The 21,264-nt window shown below is 42.9% G+C and overlaps 1 protein-coding gene across 2 annotated transcripts in view; it reads right to left on the bottom strand.

Moving 5' to 3' along the window:
- Positions 1 to 19,920, bottom strand: part of LOC104341011 (solute carrier family 12 member 7) — a 69,783-nt gene extending 49,863 nt beyond the window's left edge. For both annotated transcript variants that reach the window (XM_086468461.1, XM_086468462.1), the window contains exons 1-2: positions 19,788 to 19,920; positions 217 to 311 (exon numbers count right to left, since the gene is read on the bottom strand). In XM_086468461.1, coding sequence (XP_086324587.1) covers positions 217 to 311; positions 19,788 to 19,920 — 228 coding nt within the window. The remainder of the gene's footprint in view (positions 1 to 216; positions 312 to 19,787) is intronic.
- Positions 19,921 to 21,264: the final 1,344 nt, after the last annotated feature.

Here is a 21,264-nt window from a genome sequence, read left to right as displayed (position 1 = left end):
GATAAACTAAAATACAGAAAGAAAAAAATTTAGCACTTTTTTTTTTAAATTACTGAAATGGAACATTAGCAGGAACCAAATAGTGAAGAGTTACCAAAATGGATTTTTCCTCCTACTAAATTTCAAGAGAGAAAAAAAACAGGGGCTTGCTTGTTTTCATCTCACTATCAGAGCCTCAACTGAAGGTGAAATACGTTTTCAGGGTATTCAACTTACCTCAAAGAGAGCCATATTCTTTCCTTCATACATGTTTCCTCTGTCCATCTCTGCACTGTTAATAAACGGACTACTTTCCCTGGCAACACCATCCCCTGGTGGAAAAGCACAACAATTAGAAACAAAAGGAAAAAAACCAGGTGTACTATAAAAGGAATAGTCAAAAGATGCTGGTTTAAGAACTGATTCTAGATAACTCTGGAGGTGGCTGCCAAACACTGCATATTTGTCCTAGAGACATGGACTCAAAGTCCACGTTTAAGGAAATTGTTTACTTCAACAGTCTGGTCTTTTTACAGTGTTCTGCCTCTTAACTATTACTTACCATTCTTTAATACCTATACTGATCTCTCCCCTCTCCCCTGTCCCATTCTTTTAGTTTACTTAAAAGCACTTGATAACAGCACTTCACAAAAACCTTCTGGGCAGCAACATCAACAGAAAAAGCCCAACCTACCTCTTCATTACTTTACTGACACCCTCAAAAAATTCCAGTAGTTGAGGCAGGAATTCATGAAAAAACAATATAAAAGGAATAATTTTGTAAACGTTGTGAGGACTCTTCCATGACACACTATGTTTATTCCATTCCTTACCAAAACACTTATCTCAGTAAGCTATAGCTCCTGACCTGCTCTGGCACACCTCAAAAAATACACCATCCCTTTCACTGCCTTCCAGCCCACACAATACAAAAGCTATTACATGCCAATGCTGTCACAACACTGGCAGTTCCAAGTAGTCTCAAATCCTTGCCTATGCCCTTTGCCTGCGCTTTTGCCCTTATATTCACAAGTTACAGCAACAGCACCTACACAGCCTCTTCACTACAGAAGTAAGAAACAGCTAGAGAACAAGTTCTACTCTTTTCCCAGTGTCCTCCACTCAGCCCTCTCCAGGAGGCCTCCTCACATGAAGTCCCACAACAAAGCTCCTGCAAACACTGACACCACGCCTCAGCACAAAGTATTATGTTGGTTTTAATAAAGACAGAAACATATCTCAGACCCTCAAGCAGGAGAGTGACTGCATTCCAGTCTACCACTCCCCATAGCTCCCTTGTCCAATAGACTCCCCATACTCAACTATACTTACTGGTATCATGACATAGAAGCCGCATACTATCACAAGAGACTCAAAAGACAGCTATTGTTCATTAAGGCTCTAGAATTAATTCCATTATCCAGAGAACTGTTGATAAATTAATCCACAACTACTATTCTTATCAAATGTATCTCTTTCTATCCATATCCTCCAGCTTTCATCTTTCTGTTTCTCTACAGTTTATAATCAGTCCCCCATTGCTTCAAGTCTTACAGACTGGCTAGGTCCCCCTCCTCCAACAACGCTAAATGCAAGGCCAGCAGAAGGAGCACTGTGAACACAAAACAATCTCCCTCGTGGACTAGTACCTTCACAGTGCATGGGACATGCTGGTTTGGCATAAGAGTGTCTGAGAAATTGACATTTATCTTTTAATCGTCTCCATCGTACTCACAGAAAAGTTCAGTTAGCTTTTCCACAGACAACAAAAAGCAAAATGAAAATACATGCTGATTCCTCTCATCATCTTGCTAAAGCGTACAAGCACTAGAACTTCTTAGCTAAGAAACTGCAATTTCTTCCCAAGATTTTTGGAACATCGTTTTTCTTTTAGCTCCATTCCTTGAAATAACATTATTTTTGCCGCCACCCCCCCCTTTTTTTTTATTTTTTTACAAAAGTTTTTACAAAGCTTTTTAAAGACAAATTCCCAAGGTAAAATAATAAAAAAAAAAAGCTGATGGATATTTGTCTCTGTGACCACATTTCTATTGACTTTCTCACCTATCGACAGCTGGTAGCTGTACTGATTAGCTAAATATTAATAGCCTCTTCAGGGTACTTCCAACCTCTTCAGAAAGGATTACTTCTTCAAAAAGTGAGTAAGTGGGGAATTTCAAGTATTGTTTTGCCTTCATATAGAGTGTAATGTGACTACTTCAGTGGGTATCATTAGACTAATAAAATATCAGAAGTAGCCAAACAAATAATGTGAATCAGTATTCACCATTCCAAGGTTAAAGAATATAGTTTTGTCTTACTAGTTCTGGAGGTAAAAATCAGCATCTTAGCACTGTACATGAAGTATTTTAAGTTGTAGGCAGGAGAATAGTGAAGTCTTCCTTTATATGGCTGTGTTTCTAAACAGTTACTTGGCTTTTCTCCAATAGGAAAATGCTCAGAGCACAATGTCTCTAACAAACAAGTCTTGTCAAATGAACCTAACAGACTTCACATGAGAAAACACAACTGAGGTTTCCTAACTTCAAATACTTTTTCAGTGTTTCCAACCAATATTCTGCCTATTTGCAATGGGTCTGCCTGAGATGCAGCCCTCACTGTGCTGTGCAGTGGTAGCTAGATAACACACCAGTGTTTTGACTACAGCTGAGCCGGGCTCACACAGCACCAAGGCTGTTTCCCCAACACTTCCCCAGTAGCTGGGGGTGGGTAAAATCTTGGGAAGGGATATAACCAGGACAGCTGACCCAGACTGTCCAAAGGGATATTCCATACCACATGAAGTCTGCTCAGCAATATAAGCTGGGGAAAACAGGAAGAAGGGAGGGACATTTGTTTCACGTTTGTCGCCTGGAGCAACTGCTACGCGTACTGGAGCCCTACTTCCCAGAAAACTGCTGGACATCACCTGCTGACGGGAAGTAGAGAATAAGATCTTTTGTTTTGCTTTTGCTTCCATGCGCGGCCATTTGCTTCATTAAACTGTCTTTATCTGACCCACATGCCTGTTGTTATTTTTTCTCTCCCCTGTCCAGCTGAGGGGGTGAGAGTGATAAAGTGGCTTTGGTGGGTACCTGTCATCTGGCCAGGGCCAGACCATCACACTGTTTTAAAGCTTTCTAATGTTAGTCTTCAAAATAGCTTGTCACTACCAGATTCTATATTTCTCCTGTTTCTTTAACACAGTTGTCTTTTTGCATTTTGTGAATGTTTGGTACAGCATTTTTATAGTACTTGACATGATCAGCATTCTCTATTTTAGCTCTATTTGAAAGTAGATCAATGCTGAAAAAGAGACCACAAATGTACTGACAAGTACTCTCTCATCTGTAGTTTGTTGACCAGTCCTACAATTATGAACACCTTTAAACAAGCTCCTTCAACACTGCTGTCAACAGAATCATATTGACTGTAAATTAAAATACAACACCTTTGGGAATATGCTTATTTCATATACTTAGAAATACAGTATGCCTTACAAACATGTAACTTAAATTAAGATGTATTACACCATCCAGTAGAAAGAACTAGTTTTAGGACCTCAACACACAGTTAACAGCTATGGTGAGGCTAACAAAACAAGCTACTATCCCAATCTTTAGCTCATCCATTCTTCAAAAGAAGGGATTAAACAGAAAACCAGAACTAAAAAAAGACAGGATTTACAATTTTCACAAATGCTGCAAATACCACCTCTCGTGCATCAAGCAGAATGGAGCAAATAGGTTTTTCCATTTCAGTTGTTGCCACTGAAGTAATAAAGAATATAGAAATAGGTACTTCATTCCACTAGGAAGTCTTTTTAGTGGGGAAAAAGAAAAAGCCATTTACAGCTTTCTATTTTAACCCTATTCCCTTGAATTCTAAGGGAAAGCTTAAAGATAATCAAACCATAGAATCATTTAGGTTGGAAGAGATCCTTAAGATGATTGACTCCAACTGTTAACCCAGCACTGCCAAGTCCACCACTAAACCACGTCTCTAAGCACCGCATCTACATGTCTTTTAAATACCTCCTGGGATGGTGACTCAACCACTCTCCTGAGCAGCCTGTTTCAGTGCTTGACAAGTAAATCACCTTTCCCTCGGGCTTCTTTGAAAGTGTGTCAACTCAAACTCTTGTCAGGTGTGGAAGCAAGTTAAACACACAATAAAAATAGCTTCCAACATAATTTAAGACACTCCTTGAAGCTGCACATGTCTTCTGGAATCAAATTAAAGTTTCTGCAATTAAAGCCCTCCAAAAATCAATACTTACTGTTGCTTGATTTCTGAAAGTAATTCAAGTTACGAGGGTTTACAGCAAAACATCTTAAAACTGGACTACATTAGTAGTCCATCTGGGCCAGTATTTCATCTTGGACCACCACTGCTATTAAAAGATCCATAAGAAAGGCAAAATAAACAACAACAAAAAAATCTTCTATGAGCTTGATTATGGTATAATGTTTCCTTTGTGTTATGACACACAGAAAAAAACCCACACCTGTTGATGCGACATTCTATTCCACCCAGCATAAGGTGAAAATAGCTCTAAAATAAATCCAGTTCCTTCCCCAACTATATACTTTAAAAATTGTTGTTATTACTACTATTTTTAGCCTGGTATGAAGTGTTCACATACCAAGTACAACTCTGTGCTTACTGACAGACCAGTAGACAAACTAAAGCCATAGCTAACGTACCTTTCCTAGAAACAATCTGCTATTTTCTGTGTTGACAGAACATGCATAAGTTCCTAATCTTGATTTCTACAGACGAGTTTAGCTACACTTACGTGGAAGTTAAAATGCAGTATGTTGCAGCTCTTTGCTACATGAGATATACAGCTGCAAGCAGAGATGGTAGGAGACACGTCTCAAGTTTGAGGGGTAGTACTTGGAACGTTCATGCAGACGATCACAGTGTGCACCCCCATACACCCAGCCCCCCAGTTGCCAATGCAGCGTAACCCACACAAGTTATCACAAACTGTCCTGGAGTTGTGCTAGCCTCAAGTTTACAACAGCCAATGTCATTACCCAATTTCTCATTAACATTTCCACACACCAAACTAAACTTACATCAGAAATATGTCTGCATATCACAATTCAAAGTGTTGGTCACAGAGACAAGACAGCACTTTGTTCAAATTCGTATTCCTCTGAAGTTTCAGAGCAGTGATCCTCACAAACATTGACAGGTAGAATACTTTCAGGTACGTTACTAGTTTAAAGTTTCTAAGCTGATCCCAACTGGTCCATTTTACATAGCATAAGAACAACAAAACTATATAGTGTAAGACAGTATCACTTAAACAGGCTGAAGCTACCTTTGCCATTGTGGTGGTTTGGTGTCTGGCGGGGTTTTGGCATGGTTTTGGCAGTGGGGGAGGGGGCTACAGAGGTAGGTCCTGTAAGGGACTTCAAGAAGCTCCTCCTGCTCCAATTTTGGACCTGCCTCTGGGCAAGGCCAGACCAATGGTGCCTCTGTGAATAACTATTTAAGAGTGAAAGAAACCATTGATTGTGTCTATTTATTCTGTTTGTGTCAGTGAGAGAAGGGGAATGAGAGAGAGACAGCCATGCGGACAGCCAGGTCAGTAAGGAAGGAGAGGGGAGCTGTGCCGGTGCAAAGGTTCCCCTGCTGCCCATGGTGGGGTGGCAGCTGAGCCCCTGCAGCCCACGGAGACCAGCGGTGGCCCAGAGGTTGGCCTGCAGCCTGTGGAGGGCCCCAGGCTGGAGGAGCAGGGACCGGGCCCAAAGCAGATCGCGACTCTGGCCGCGCTGGAGCAGCCCGTTGTGTGGAGAGCTGCAGCCCCATGGGAAAGGACTCACATTGGGGCAGTTGGTGGAGGGGCAGTTGGTGAAGGACTGTCTGCTGTGAGAGGGACCCCGTGGTGGGGCAGGGGAGGTGCAGCAAGGACCTCTGTCTCTGAGGACAGAGGAGCAATGGAGACATCTTGTGCTGGACTGACTGCAACCCCCATTCTCTGCCCCCCTGCGCTGCTGGGGGGGGAAAAGGGAGCAGAGCTGAGCCCAGGAAGACCGGAGGGGTGGGGGGAAGGCGTGTTGTGTACCTCATTCTCCTTGATGGTGGTGGTTGTTTTGTATTAAATGTGTGTTATCCTGAAGTTGAGTCTGTCTTTTGCTCACGACCATAACTGGTGAGTGAGCCCTCCCTGTCCTTTGTCTCAACCCTCAAGCCCTTTTGGTTGTATTTTCTCCTTCCTACCCCTCAGGGGACAGGGCAGGGGTGAGTGAGCAGCTGAGTGGTGCTTTTGGAGCCAGCTGGGTGGGTTCAAACTATGACAGCCATGAAAGAAGCGGCCCTCTCATTCCCCTGTCACACTTGCTATTCACCCATTTCTGTCCCCGTATCGCACTTTTCCTCACACAAACAGAACTATTCATTATAAACTCAGAGTTGTTTTGCTTTGTTTTTTATTCTTGCTACTACTTTTAACCCAGATGACTCTGTGGGTTCACTACACAAATGCTTGCGCTGTCTCTAGAGACACCACCAGCATAGGAATGAGCAGCCAGTGTAAGCAAAACCACTTCCTTATCATTGATGCCAACGTTACTAGATCATAGCACTACAGTGGTTGGGTTTCCTCCTCCCTGCACCCCCAGGCCCCAGTCAAAAGAACTAGAGTAGGAAAAAAAAAAACGTTACAGGTGTCTTGTCTTTGGGAAAGTGGCAGAGCAGGGCTTGAGGTAGAAGGAGGAAATGCTCATTTAAGTCATCCTAAACTTGCACTAGGATGCCTATTCAAAAGATTAAGGACAAAAACATTAGACCACCTAATCTGATTTCCTGCTCTTCCACAGGTTGCAGAATTTCATTTCTGCATCAGGCTCTGTAACTTTGAAAAAAAAAACATACTGAAATTTGACCAGTGGATCTCTTAGTGTTTTCAGAAATGAAACAAGCAAATAAGCTTATCTATTTATCTTTATAAAGATTAAGGGTTTTTTAATTACTGTAAAAACATCAAACAAATTGTTCCTTATTTCTATTTAAAGTTGGTTCTTTTCAAACTTCTAGTTATAACATCCTGGTACACCTTCCAAATTTAACCACTCACACTTAGTATTTTCTATCTGTGAAGGTAACTGTACTTACCAAATCACTTCAAGCTTCTTTTTGAAAAACTAAAACAGTCAAGTTCATAAGATTTTCTTAACCTTTAATCATTTTTGTGGCAACTGTCTCTTCAGTGTTTAAGTTACGCAAAATTAAAAAAAATTCAAACTTTAAAAATCAAATAGACTTTAACACCAGTCTCAATCATTCTATTTACAGAAGTATAATCATTACCTCCCTACTCCAAGGATCAGGCTAGCCCTCTTTACCACAGCATTAAACCAAGCTCATACTGTTCTATTCCAGTCTGACCCCTAAATCCTTTCCAGATTCACTGCTTCCTTGCTGTCCCACACTACATCTGTCATTATTGTTCATATTCAAGAAATGTTCCCATTTGCCTTTGTATTCAAACATATTTTGTCCAAAAGACAAGTGTCTATGTCTCCTGCCATGCTATAAGAGTTTAACACCTATTTGAAAAATAAAAGCAGAAGAATACAGGTGGTGTTCAAAGAAGAGATAGTGATCTAAAACTTTTGAACCACACAGCCTCAAATAATGTAGCTTGGCTATGATAAGGTATAACAGTTCTCCAAACAACTACGTATGCAAAAATCAAAGAGTTTTCCCATTACAAATTTTTAACTTTATATGCTGGTAGATCAGAATGCAGCTGAAGAATAACACTCCACAGAAAAAGCTAATCTTTCATAGTTTCCGAAGGGCAACTCTTAATCACAGTCCATGTACCTTGAAGTAGGTTCTGGTTAGCCAAATACAGATGAAAAATAACAGTTTTTAACAAAAACTATGGTAACATTTTCATTAAGTTGGTATTGGTCCCATTAAGAACAAACCACTACAAACTGAGAAGATACTGTTTGCACAAGGGTAAACAAGCATTTAGTGCTAATGTAAACAGACTCTTTAAGGTAAAAATACATAAAGTTTATAGTCACTAAAACTGACTTGTAGAACTGTCACGTCCAAGAAAGCTGCTTGTGGCAAAAACTGTAATTCTATCTTCTCTATCATGCATATTTGTTTCCTGTATGTCCAAATTTTTGATTGGCAGGCAACTAAAGAAAACTCAGGCAGCCTTAAAAACTTAATTTCTTACTAATCCTAACAAAAAAATACATAGAAGTATTCTTGAGAGCTCTAACAAACTCAAATTTTCAAAAGCCACCAGCTTGTTTTAATTCAAATTATGAAAAGGCATCAATAACCTTGTTTGAACACATCTTGCATCCGAATTTTTGCATCATATGGGTTTAAGAACTCAGTGCAATGCACTTCAAACCTGCAGGTTACTGTTTTTAGTAAAGTGTCTAAATAATTTTACTACATAACCAATTTCTTGCATTATTTTTATCAATGACTAGCATAATTTATATAAGTTATCTTGAAAAGCAGAACAAGGTATACTTAAGCGTCTTGTAAACCCCTTTACGTAATGGAGGACTCTAATACTACATCCATCACTCACCTTATCAACATCACTAAGTTTTAGTTTTCTTTTACTCAGCCTACAATTATAATCAAGCACAGGCTACTTCTAATGAAAATGCGCTGCAAAACCTCTTTATAAATACTTCATAATATAGCTGGAAGTACAGAACCTGTTATTTCAGTAAAAGAGTAATTAGAACCACAGTATTGTCTTTTAAACAGACTCACTTGGATTTGGCCCACCTTCTTCATAATCTTGTTCACTCATGATTAAAGGAAAAATCAAGTCATTCCCCTCTGCTGATTCTTCACGTATCAAGAACTGAAACAGGAAACTGACAGTTGCTTCCTCCCAGCTTTGTGTAAGACCTCAAATCCTGTTTCTTACTAGTATTGGATTAATCCTGAAACAAGTCCTTAAGGCTTCATGCAGTGTGAAGCATACACATGACACAGCCAGACTACATGACAGTCACAGAACTCCCTGAAGAGAATTAAGCTGGAGGATTTCCATCAGCAATAAACACCACGCTTAGCGAAATCGGCAGGATTAAGTTACTAAAACATCCCATGTCTTTGTCTAATAATTAAATGTATTTAAGTTTTCTTTCCATCAAATAAATACACTTTAAAATACTTCCACTGAGCAGATCAGTAGTACTAACCTATTCCAAAGGCCTATTTAAAAAGGCAATTTCATGCATCAAGTACATATTAGCAGATCTTAAGCAAGTTAACCATAAGCATAGTTGCTAAACATTGATTTTATGTAGAAAGAGCATGCATTAATTGTACTTAAGACGTAGCAGATAAAAAACACTTTATAATTTCAAAATACTTCTTTTTAAAAAGAGTGCTTGCAGAGTAATGAGAATTATATTTTAAAGGGGTCATCTTTAATACTGGCTGCATCATTTGTTAATTCTCTTTCAAATTAGATATATCACTGTTCTCTATTTCATGCATTAATCTATTTCATACATTCTACAGCAGCCTTAATCAACTTCATACAAACTGTTTCAATTCTATTAAATGGATGATATTGCTTAGAACAGACAAGTTCCTGTGGCCAAATCATCAAGTCACATCTGAAATCTCATTTTCTCTGGGATCCTAACACCTATGCCACAGGCATGGTCAACTATAGAAAGGCTGAGAGGGTTGAAGGCTCCTTCCAAACCCATTTCCCAAAGTTACTCCTTCCTAGAATCAGCTCTGGTGCTCAGTAGGCCCTTAAAACAGCTGCTGTAACTCACTGATGCTGCAAAAAGCCTGCCTCCTGTACCTCCTCAATTTTATCCCCCCACCCTGGGACTGCCTCTTGTGCCACTAGTAAAGTGGCTTGTGCAAGTCCTCAACAGATGTTCCACAAAGGAGAAAGGCCAGCAGAGGGACAGAGATAGGACTGGCCACTAGCCAGTGGCAGCAAGCTGTCAGGTTGTTTATCTTTACATCCTGGTAAGTTTTATCAGGACAGTTCTACAGGTAATGAAGTGAACTTCTGACATATCTTCAAGGATGTTCTAAACTTTCCTTTCTGAAGCTAGAAGATAAATATGTAAGCTTTCTATTCTTCAAGATTGGAATTAATCTGCCAAAATGTTTAATTCTCTTCAAAAAGTAATCTTGCAGGAAGTTACATTTAATTTCTAAAAGTTTCAAACTTGTGTGTCCCTTGTTAGAAGACAAGAAACAGAAGTTTTTCATTTCTTCTTCCAGAAAGAGAGAGGATTATTTTTTTTCTCCCAGAAGATACACATGAGTTTAAAAAACAATTTTTGCAAAGCAGTGACCACTCAACATCTCGCCTCCCATCTCACAGAATGATCTCCTAAACAGGTTGAATGCTACTTATTTTTGGTTGCTATGAGTTAGCTAAAGGACACAGGTAATTAAGGTACCTAATTAAGAATGCTAGCTGTTGAAATCAGGAAGCAAATAATAAATACCATCCAACTGACAGTCATTATTAAGCCATACTTTCCTATAGCTGTCATTCAAGAGCAAAGTTATTCAGGGACCATCTTTAAGTTTGTATACTGCTAACTGTTCACTTTAAAAATAAGTAGGTAACACTTTTGATACCTGCGACAGATGCACTTGACCCCCCCACCCTTAACCAAACCAGCAGCAGTTTGGTACAGGCTCCAAAGGAGGCAAAGGCCTGAGCCATAGCCGGGCCAAGACCTCCTCTAGGAAACCCACACAGGAGCAGAAGGAACAAAGACAGTTGTGGGCACAAGGAGTGTTGTGCATACCTTTCTCATTGCATGCAACGTGATCACAAGCCAACCACTTTAACCCATAAATATGATATGACAGCCTATGTGAGCCACCTTGGAGCTCTCCCTGCTAGGCAGCATGGCAGGAATCTTCAGCAACAAGGTCTGTAACCAATAGCATGTCGGTGGATAAGCCCAATTTGAATTCTCCCTGGACAGCAACCGGACCGCACACCAGGCAACTCTCCCCTTGATCAGGAGCACTTCTCCATGTTGAGATACTAGTCATTTAACTTAAATAAGCAAGTTTTAAATAGAATTAATCTCTTAACAGTTATAGCTAGATTTGATGAAGCCTTAGGCTGCAAGCTGTAAATTTCCACTTAGGTTTACTGAACATGCACCTACTTAGCCAAAACAGGGCCCCCAGAACCCACACAAACCTGAAGATAAGGAGGCTTCAAGGCCACAATCATCAACAGCAGGTGCAACTAGACCAGATAACAGCCTGTTCTGAGACAGCAAAGTCATTCAACAAGGAGCCAGAAGGTGTCAGACCAGAATAATTTTTCAGTCCAGACCCAAATATTACTATTGGACCCAGCTTTCACAGGAGGGGCAGGTGAATAGTCTGTAAGGGTAAAAATCACCCAGTGATTTCTGTGTTTGGTTGGCTCCTCCTTTCTTTTTTAGGACTCCTTTCCAGAGGTGACCCTGCTGTACCACTCTATTAAATTCGCGCAGACGAAAGATAAGTGAATTGGGAAGCATGCTGAAACTTTGAAATCTCAGCTAAATGATATGAAGGACTGACTGAACACACAATCGCTTAGACATAAACACATATAATCCTTTAGACATAAACCACTGGCAAGTCTGGGATTAGGAGTGGATCCAGCCATGCCTAGACTCCTCTCTAAGAAGGAGTTTAGAAAGCAAGGGGTCTACCCTGAACATCGTGACTCAAAGGGAAGGTCTCCCTTACCTTTTCACATCTCTGATCTCTGTGCAAATCATTCCAAATCAATTCGAACCCGATTTTCCCTTGTACAGTTCCTCCATGTAGTAAGTAAGAGTGAACCTTGACATCGAACTCAATGTTAAGTCGTCCTTTTACAAATTCTTTAGGTGATCTAAAATGCTCATCCACAACAATGCTCTAAAACTCAAGGATGGCAATTTTGAAAGTTGAGAAGTTGCCAAACAAACAGTTATACCTCTTGTAAAGCAGGGTCAAGGCAGCATAGCAAGAACCTAGTGCATCAAAACTTTGTTCAATTTTGCAACTACTTGAAAGTTTGCACATGAAATCAGAGAGACTGCAGCTTTCCTAGACTTCCTGTGGTGGGTTGATCTTGGCTAGCCACTGGGTGCCCATCAAGCTGCTCTATTACTCCCCCTCCTCAACAGCACAGGGGGAAAAAATTATTTAAAAGCTTGTGGGTTGAGAAAAGGACAGAGAGATCACTCAGCAATTACTGTCACAGAGCAAAACAGACTCAACCTGGGGAAATTAATTTAATTTCTTTTTGATTAATGATCTACAAACACCTTCCCACCACCTCTCCCTTCTTCCCAGGCTCAACATCACTCCCAACTTCTCTACCTCCTCCCCCCAAGCAGCACAGAGGGTCAGGGAACAGGGGTTGTGGTCAGTTCATTACACACTGTCTCTGCTGCTCCTTCCTCCTCACACTCTTCCCCTGCTCCAGCGTGGGGTCCCACCTGTGCGAGACAGTCCTTCATGACCTTCTCCAATATGGGGTCCTTCCTATGGGCTGCAGTCCTCAAGAACTGCTCTGGAATAGGTCCTTTCCATGGCGTGCAGTCCTTCAGGAACAGACTGCTCCAGCACGGGTCTCCCTCATGGGATCACAGGTCATGCCAGCAAACCTGCTCTGGCATGGACTCCTCTCCATGGGTAAAAGTTCCTGCCAGTAGCCTGCTCCAGTGTGGGCTCTCCACGGGTCAGCTTCCTTCAGGGCACATTCACCTGTTCCGGCATGGGGTCCTCCACGAGATGCAGGGTGAACATCTGCTCCATGGCCTGCAGTGGAACAACTTGCATCCTACAGTCTGTCTTGGAGCCAGCTGGAACCAGCACTGTCAGAGATGGGGGCAGCTTCTGACATCTTCTCACACAAGCCAACCCTGCAGCCCCCATGCTACCAAAACCTCGCCACATAAATCCAATGCACTTCATCATGTATTTTTCTTCCAGCAGGGAAGGAAAAAAATGTTCACAATCGCTGTTGAGAGTGATGACACCTCCACTGAATTTGTCTTTGCTGTCACCACTGTGCCAAAGGAGCAAGGAAATATTCCAAACCTGAAGTACTCGTATTAGACTGGGGTAGAAGAAATAGAATCCTGACAGGAGAAGCTACACTATTAGCAGAATTAAAATTCTGCTGGCTATTGTCTGGACAGTTCATAAAGCCATGGCATTCAAATAATCAGTTATACAAATTATAGTGTGTACCAGAAATGCTCTTTGTTCAACTGGTACATCAAATCAAATAGGAAAAGAAATACTATCTGATTATGCAAAAAATACCACATAAGCCACACAAGGATTGTGTGGAAAAATAAAAAGATATAATCGGTGGGAGAACCCACTGAAATTGTTAGAATTCACTTAAACCAAGCAACACTTTAAGGGGGGGGAACCCTCAAGCTTTAATATTTCTACTCAGATTCTGAAAATAAGTCCCCTGTGATAACATCCTATAGCCCGTTGGTCTAGAGAGCAAATAAAAATAGCGCCAATTGTTTCATTCCCCATGCTTTAATATCTATTTTTATGTAAAGCAACAACATAGTTCAAAGATGCAGGAAAAATTAATCAGGTCGGTGCTGCCAGAAGTGGTGGTTTTCTTCATTGGGGAGGAGGTGGAACAATGCTGTTGTTCTGCAGTGAGCTGATTCAAGAAAATAAAGCCTCTTAAAATAACTTTTTAAAAACAACTGGTTTTCTGCTATAGCTAGTTTCCTGACAGTTTGGCTCCCTAAAACAGCTCAGAAGCAGTAGCACTGGAGGGAATAGAAATACTTTTTTTCCCCAGCAACAGCTAGTAAGACCTGCTATGCAGTAGCAACTATTTCCCTTACCAAAGCAGCCTTTACAATGCTTACCTGTGAGCTTTTAACACAATAGCAGTCATCTTAAAAGATAAGAAGACATTATGCACAAATTTGTTCCGAAAAACAGTAAAAACCAATTACCCCAGAAGACCTTTACTCACCATATTCTGATGGCTGCAAAAGTATTATCACCAAAAGAAAAGTCAGCAATAAGAGATCAAAAAATCTCAGTAATAATATTTTTATTACAGATCAGAGAGCTTAAAATTTTGAGGGTTCATATCACTACATTCAATGCAGTCTTCTCCTGGAACATTCTACTTTAAAGTTGTTTTATGACTAGAATTATTTACATTCAGCTCTTCAGCAATAAGTACAGTAAGGGAATGTTGGCACTTCATTCACATGAAATTAACACAAGTGAGTAAAAATAATAATTTGCTGTCCATTTCAAGCATTAAGATCCTCTCCTTCACAAAAAAGGTCAGAACTACAACAGTCTAAAATAAATGTTTAAACAGCTACAAAATGCTAAGTGACCACTTACTCCACAGTGAAGTTATTTAGTTTATTGTCCTTAACTCTGCCTCCTTTATTGGTCCCATTTCCCTTGGAGCTATCAATAGCCAACAGAAACCCTACATCCACAACAATACACGTCGTTACATTAAACAGTGAAAGGATCAATTGGTAGAGCTGGGCATACATTAGGAGTTGACCTAGACAGCCAATACCCCTCTAGAGCAAAGAAAATCCCAGTATGTAACTCCCACGCCTGTGATCAAATGTCAGGTATGTGTTTATCTGCAACAGGAATAACATTTTCTGTTCCAACATCGTATTTATTATACATTGGGGTGGCGGAGGAGGACAACCAATATGGCTTCTGTAAAGGGAGATTCTGTCTCGCATGCCCGGAAGAGTTCTTTGAAAGAATCAACAAGCACATGGATAATGGAAACTTGCTTTATACAGTCTGCCAAGATCTCCAAAAGACTTCTGATGGAGTCCTTCTCTGAACATACTTAAAGAAATAAAGCAGCCATAAAATAAAGAGAAGATATTAGATAACCCACCTGTAAAGGAGTAAGAAAATAGAAGACAAATATGATCTACTCTCAGAGGTGGGGATGGTCATTGAAGTTCTGCTGGGACACATGCTGTTCCACACATTAATAAAAGACAGCAACAAAATAAAAACCAGGAGGTCACCAGAGATGTGACAGTTTGAAACTATTTCAAGTTAAGATAGCCAAGGCACAGGCCAACTGTGGAGAGCTGCAGATCTCCAAGACTAAATTAATGTTAAACAAACAGGCAAAGTTTGATGTAGAAATTTAAAAGTAGATACATACACAAAGGAAAACAATCCTAGACCAGCTGGGCTCCAACCGATAGTTACCTCTCATGAACGAAATACTTCAGTCACAATTGTTTCATAAAAACATCGGTTCAATAATAATTTTTCAAACAGGAACAAAAAGGGGAAAAAGCCCATGTTAGACAAAGGTATAAAAATAAATAAACAAAAAAATCAAGTTGTGAACAAACAGGTTTTGGGTGTTTTGTTTTGTTTTTTTAAAAAAATGCGCAATTCTGGAACTTCCCCCATTTCAAAATGAACGGAAGTGGAAAAAGTTCAGAGAAATACAAAAAGTAGAACAGTAAGTACGGAATAGCTTGATGTAAGGAATGACTAAGTAAGTGTCTTCAGTTTGGAAAAAGCTAATAGGGTTAAGATAGGACAAGGTTTATAAAAATCTTGAGTGATCTGGAGAAGGACCTAACAAATACTAGTGTGATTTGATGTCTTTAACCTGATGACTGGATCAGAAAACAAACAAGAGGCAATTTGCCTTCGAGTAGCACATCTTACTGCCAGTTTGAGGTGCCAAAAACATACGTTAATTCCTGACTGCGCAAGAGAATAGAACAAAAGTTTGCCAAGTGTATTTAGACTACAAACAAACTTAGACCTTAATCTAAACTCAGCAAAAAATGAGAAACTAATGTGGAAAACGGTATCATATTTGCCAACCCATGCTCCCATGCATATCCCTAAACCCAAGCCTTTAGCCAGTACTGGAAATGCTGTGCACACTACTGGCAAAGCACATGAACAGGGCAGAGGGATAACTAACCTGTGGAGTTTAAAAAAAAAAAAAAAAAAAGACATCAGTTTGCATTTTTTCAGGGTACAGAAAACTGGACTGGGATGAAGGGGAACATGTAACACTATTTTTCTGTACATTAAGTTCTGAACTACAGACTGGTTCTGTGTTTGAGCAAAAGCTGACTGAAAAGACACTAAACATCTCAGTGAAATTAGCCTGTCTTCCCTCCATTGCAAATACATATGTATATATACACACACACCTGCCTCAACTATTCCCCTGTTTTCGAAGAATCAGCATTTTACAGAAATTCACAGCATTCATGCTTCCTTAGTTATGTAACAAATTCTTGGTAGATGACCAGGTTTGTCACTGATATTCCTTGTATTTGAGGGTCTTCAATTTAAAAAGGTTTTGTAGGAGTTAAAGTGGTTTCTAAACAAGACATTGCTGTAGCTAGGTAAATAATACAATGAGATGCTAAAAGTACTAGTTATGCTTTGAAACACCTCACAAGCAGAGTTGCTAATGAAACAGAGATTTGACCAACCTTACAAAGTTTTGATAAGTCTATCTAATAGAGAGACTATGGATATGTGTGAAGAAATACAAAAAACCCAACACAAATCAAAGCCAGAATTTCTCATAAAACTTCATCCGTTAAGGCGTACAACAGACTCCTGTCTCCTTCTCTGCTTCAACCAGTTACTATTTCCTGACGACCCTTCCCTCGTAGAGTATCATAAGCACATTAAAAGACACAGGCACATATGCTTTCTGCTACTTTGTGCATATTTGAGTCAGCATGCTCTGACCCTCAACTATATCATTCAATCCAAGCATTAATTTCCACTCTACCTCCCTGCTTTTCCCAAGTACTACTTCAGCCAGTGCTGTAATCCAGCCAAATAGCCACTCATCCAAGCCTTCCCCTCTATCACACCGGTGAGGGTGTCACATAAGGAGAAAATACAAAGCTACAGAATTTCAGATTATGATGTGAAGAGTGTAGAGCAAGAACATCCCAGCCTACTCCATTATCACATGGATAAGTATCAGACAAGAATGCCTGAAAGGGGATAAATGCACAGAACAATTGGCAAGTGCCTTGCTAACAAGATAGCAGAACTACTTTACTGGCTAAACAGCATACAGCCTGCTTGCCTCCCAAAAACAGTGTTGTGGGCTTGGTGGGGGTTTTTTGTCAGTTTTTTGTTTGTTTGTTTAAAAAAGGTATTAGTGCAATCAAGGAAATTCCAGAACAACTACTTGGTTTTTAAGCCAGACAATTCAAATCAAAACTGATATAATTCTATGTTCCTGAACAATTGAAGCAAAATTATATGCTGAGCTACACAGGCTAACGGTGAGCCAAAGAGGAAGTTCCCATTCTCCCTTGTTTTTTTTTTTTTACTTACATCTCCACTCCCAGCTTTACCTCCCCTCCCACTTTGACACAACTTTAGTCACACTCAGACTTTTTGCAGTACTCTCTCACCTCAGCTCTAAAACAGGGGAAAGCATGTTTTTCCCTCCGCAGGAGCTTAGTTTTCTGCCAGTTTAGCATGTTGCATCAGCCCAGTGAAGTGTCTGATGAACACCAAGGTCAAGTGCAGGAAAGAGGAAGGGAACCCAGGGGTGTGGAGGAGGGCAAGGAAGGAAATGTTTTACTCCCTAGCCTTTTTCTCAAGGCAAGCACCTCTTCTCCAAGCAGCAGGCTTTTAGATGGGCTTAACTACAACAGCTTTTCACTGTAGTAATTGTTTATAATTCTTTAAAGTTTTCAGAAGAATGAGTCAAGGGGAATTATTTGATTACACAGCATTAACTTAATTTTATGCATTACAGGTTTACATACCACAAACATCCGTATAATACACAAGGCAACATTAAGCATGTCGTTCACTTCCCAAACTTCTGTACCTGGGCACAGATTTTCAGTGTTTTCCTCTCTACTCCCTATTTTACAGGCATATTAACAGGAAAAGACATACATAAATACATCTGCTCAAGTGATCTAGATCCAGAACAGCAGATCATTTAAATGTACTTTGCAAGTGTAACTGCTAGTCCACACAAATTCTACTTAACTGCATGAAGATCTGTTTAGGTTTTTTCAGTCGCAACCCTAAACGTCAGAAATACACCACTCCAAGAGTGCCAGTTCCACTCTTCCCCTGGACCTCTCAGGATTTCCAAATGCCTCCAGATGCTTCATATATACACATGGTCTAACAACTTCTAACTATGCCTGTATCTTCAGTATTTTGAGATGCCACCTGACCAAACACCATGCTTTTCTGACTAGCTCTTCTACCACGAGGAAAACTGCCCAGACAGATCAATGCTGTAGTGCTGTCACTCGTCCACTACAGGAAAGAAACCATTGTCACCCATCCACTACAGGAAAGAAACCGTTGCCACAGTTTATACTATTCCAGTTTTTCTATTTCATTTTGTTTGGAAAAAACTGTCTCAGTTATTAGAACACTTGCTCATGGCTTGAACACACCAAAGCAAATGCAACTACATGTAGTATATATCTCTTACAGGTAGGTAGGGGGAGAAAGCTCCACGAGAAAACAACCCAACTTTGTCAGTTTGGTGTTTCACTGGATCATCTTCCTAAAGAATCTCTATGCAAAGAGAAATTAAAATCATGTAAATATGTAAGTTTGTCAAGTATTTGTTTTCATCTCTCTACATTCACATCCCACATCTCATGTCATCAGCCTTATTCATCCATGACCTATACCACAAAAAGGAGAAGCTGCCATTATGAGGAACTGCCTTTTACAAAACCCTATCTTTTCACCTATGACCCTCTAACATCTAAAAAAAAAAAAAAAAAATTAAGAGCGAGTATTGATTGTAACACAGCGTTCAAACTGACGTGCAAGACCCAACAAGCTCTCGCAGCGGGGGCAGCGATTCAAGCACCATACTTGGTGCTGCCGCTGGAACACGCTGCAGAAAGAGGAAGTATTACGGACTCCTGAGCTAAGGGAAGCTCGGGTTACTGCCTCCCCAGCAGCGCCCCATCACCCCCGTCAGCAGCGCGCCCGTCCCCGCCGCCGCCCGCAGCCAAGCGCCCCCCAAGCCGCAGGGGCGGCTGCCCCCGCCGGCCCCTCCCCGCCCGCGCCCCAGCCACTCGGGCCCGACCCCGCTCCCACAGGCGGCCCTGGGCGCGAAGCCCGGCAGGAGGCGAGGCCCCGACCCCAGCCACCAGGTAGCCGACGCCCGCTTAGCCCACGGCACGGCCGCTCGCAGCACATGGCTGGGCAAACACCCGGAGCAAGCCGGGTACGACCATGCTCTTCGCCACCGCCCGACTCGTCTCTCCTGCCTCTGCCTACTGGGCTCCAGCAGGACTTCGCTTTTCGACAGAGCTTAACGGTTGGGCGGGATGATCTTAAAGGTCTTTTCCGACCCAACCGATTCTACGATTCCGAGATTTTTCCGCCTGCCCGCTGAACGCCCCGCGGCACCGGTCCCTGCCGCTCCCCATCGCGAGCGAGGGCAGCCCGCCCGCCCCGGGCTGCCCCGCTCCCACGGCCGCCCGGCAGCGCTTCCTCCTTTCGGCCGGCGGCGACGGCTGACGGGAACAAAGAGAAACCAGCCCTCGGCCATCCCCGGCGCCAGGCTCCCGCCCTCTCCCGGGGCGCACTCCTCCACCTAGACAGGTAGCCCCAGCACAGCCCGCTACTGGGAGGCGGCCGGCCCCTCCGCAGGCTCCGTGGGCCCTCCGGCGGGCAGCCCGGCAACCCCGCTCCCCGACACACAAAGCGCCGGCGCTGCCTTCGGGCACTACCCTCCAGCATCTCCCCGCTTCCCCGGCTCTCACCAGAGCCCCGGTCCCTCTCGTCGTCCTCGTCGTCTTCCTCCTCCTCTTCCTCCTGCCGCTGCCCATCCTGCTCCACCGGTCCCCGCTCCTCGCCCTGCGCCTCCACCGGCACCACGGTGAAGCTAGTCGGCATGGCGCACACGTCCCCGGGACCCGCTAGCGCCTCCTCCGCGGGCAGCGGGCACGATGAACCCGGCACCGCCACCTCACTCACGTGAGAGCCATTTCCTCAGGCGGCGGGGGGCGGTGGCTCGGCGCCGGCCCCCGCCCCGTCCCGCCCCCTCCCGGCTGACGGCGCTGCGGCCTCCGCGCTGCGGGGAGCGGCGGGGGCCTGGGGGCGCGAGCGGCGGCTGCTCGGGGCTGGGGCTGGGGCTGGGGCTGAGGCTGGGACTGGGACTGGGACTGGGACTGGGACTGGCTGGGGTTCACATACCCGCCACTTACCAGCTGGGAACAGAGGCCGGTCGGTGGGAAGCTTTGCTCTCCCGCGTAGAGGGAGAGGAGTGCCAGGGCGTTGGCGGGAAGTGTCCGCCGTGAGTCGGGCTAATGCCATTGGGGGGGGGGGGGGAAGCCCGAGAAGGGTGTGTCCGTGTGTCTGAACGTGGGAGAGCCACCCTGGCTTGTTTGTTGGGGTTCAGCTACGGCTGGTGGGCACAAAAAACGCTTCCTCTCTTTCTCAGACCTTGCCTTGCAGATATCCTTCCAGGACCGGGACCACCAGGCTGTTGCTCCTCAGATCCCAGCAGGCAGAAACTGTCTTCTAAAGGCAACCAGAGCTAGACCATAGAGCCCTGATCCTCCAGGTCTCTAAAGGGATGGCAGCATTCAGAAGGCCTGAGCAGGAGCTTTGCAGGTCACCTTTTGGACAAGTGGAGGAGCAAGTCCAGTGTGTGCCTTGGGACTACCAGGAGATGAAGATGGTTCCCAGAAATCTGCTGTCTTACATAGCAGTCATGGGTTGCAGGGGTCAGCTGAAGGCCCCATGAGTCAGTTTGCAGTCAGCATGTAAGCTCTGACCTGGAGTGAAGTAGATTCCATGAATTGGTGGATGGGCAGTATATCAAATTAAATATTAATGGTGTAGCACTAGTGAGGAGCTGTAGTTCTTGGTTGCCTTAAACTTCCTTCCCAGAGAAGGCTGTAGCATCTCCACTCCTAGAGCAGAGAAAACAGACTTGGAAGCCAAGGGCCTTTCTCTTATCTCCTGCTGTTCTACCTTCCCAGCAAAGTGCTAGAATAGAGCAGAAAGACTCCGTTCATGTCAGTCTGTACCTATGCATTTTGGAAGAGGGCTTTGGTGGGTTTGTACGTCCCTTACCTCAGCAGGATGGAAGATGACTACCTGACGCTACAGTCTGTCCCACAGCATAGAGGCCTTCAAGGAGGCCTTGACCATCAAAGGTGGCAGTGGAGTGGCAGATGTGGTGGTGGTAGAGCAGCAAGAAAAGGAGAGGGAGAGAGGCACAGTAACATTTTG

Source organism: Leptosomus discolor, chromosome 7 (assembly GCF_034619465.1).
Source record: "Leptosomus discolor isolate bLepDis1 chromosome 7, bLepDis1.hap2, whole genome shotgun sequence".
NCBI lineage: Eukaryota > Metazoa > Chordata > Aves > Leptosomiformes > Leptosomidae > Leptosomus > Leptosomus discolor.
The sequence above is the reverse complement of the archived record's forward strand: the minus strand, read 5'-3'. Positions and strand labels throughout refer to the sequence as shown.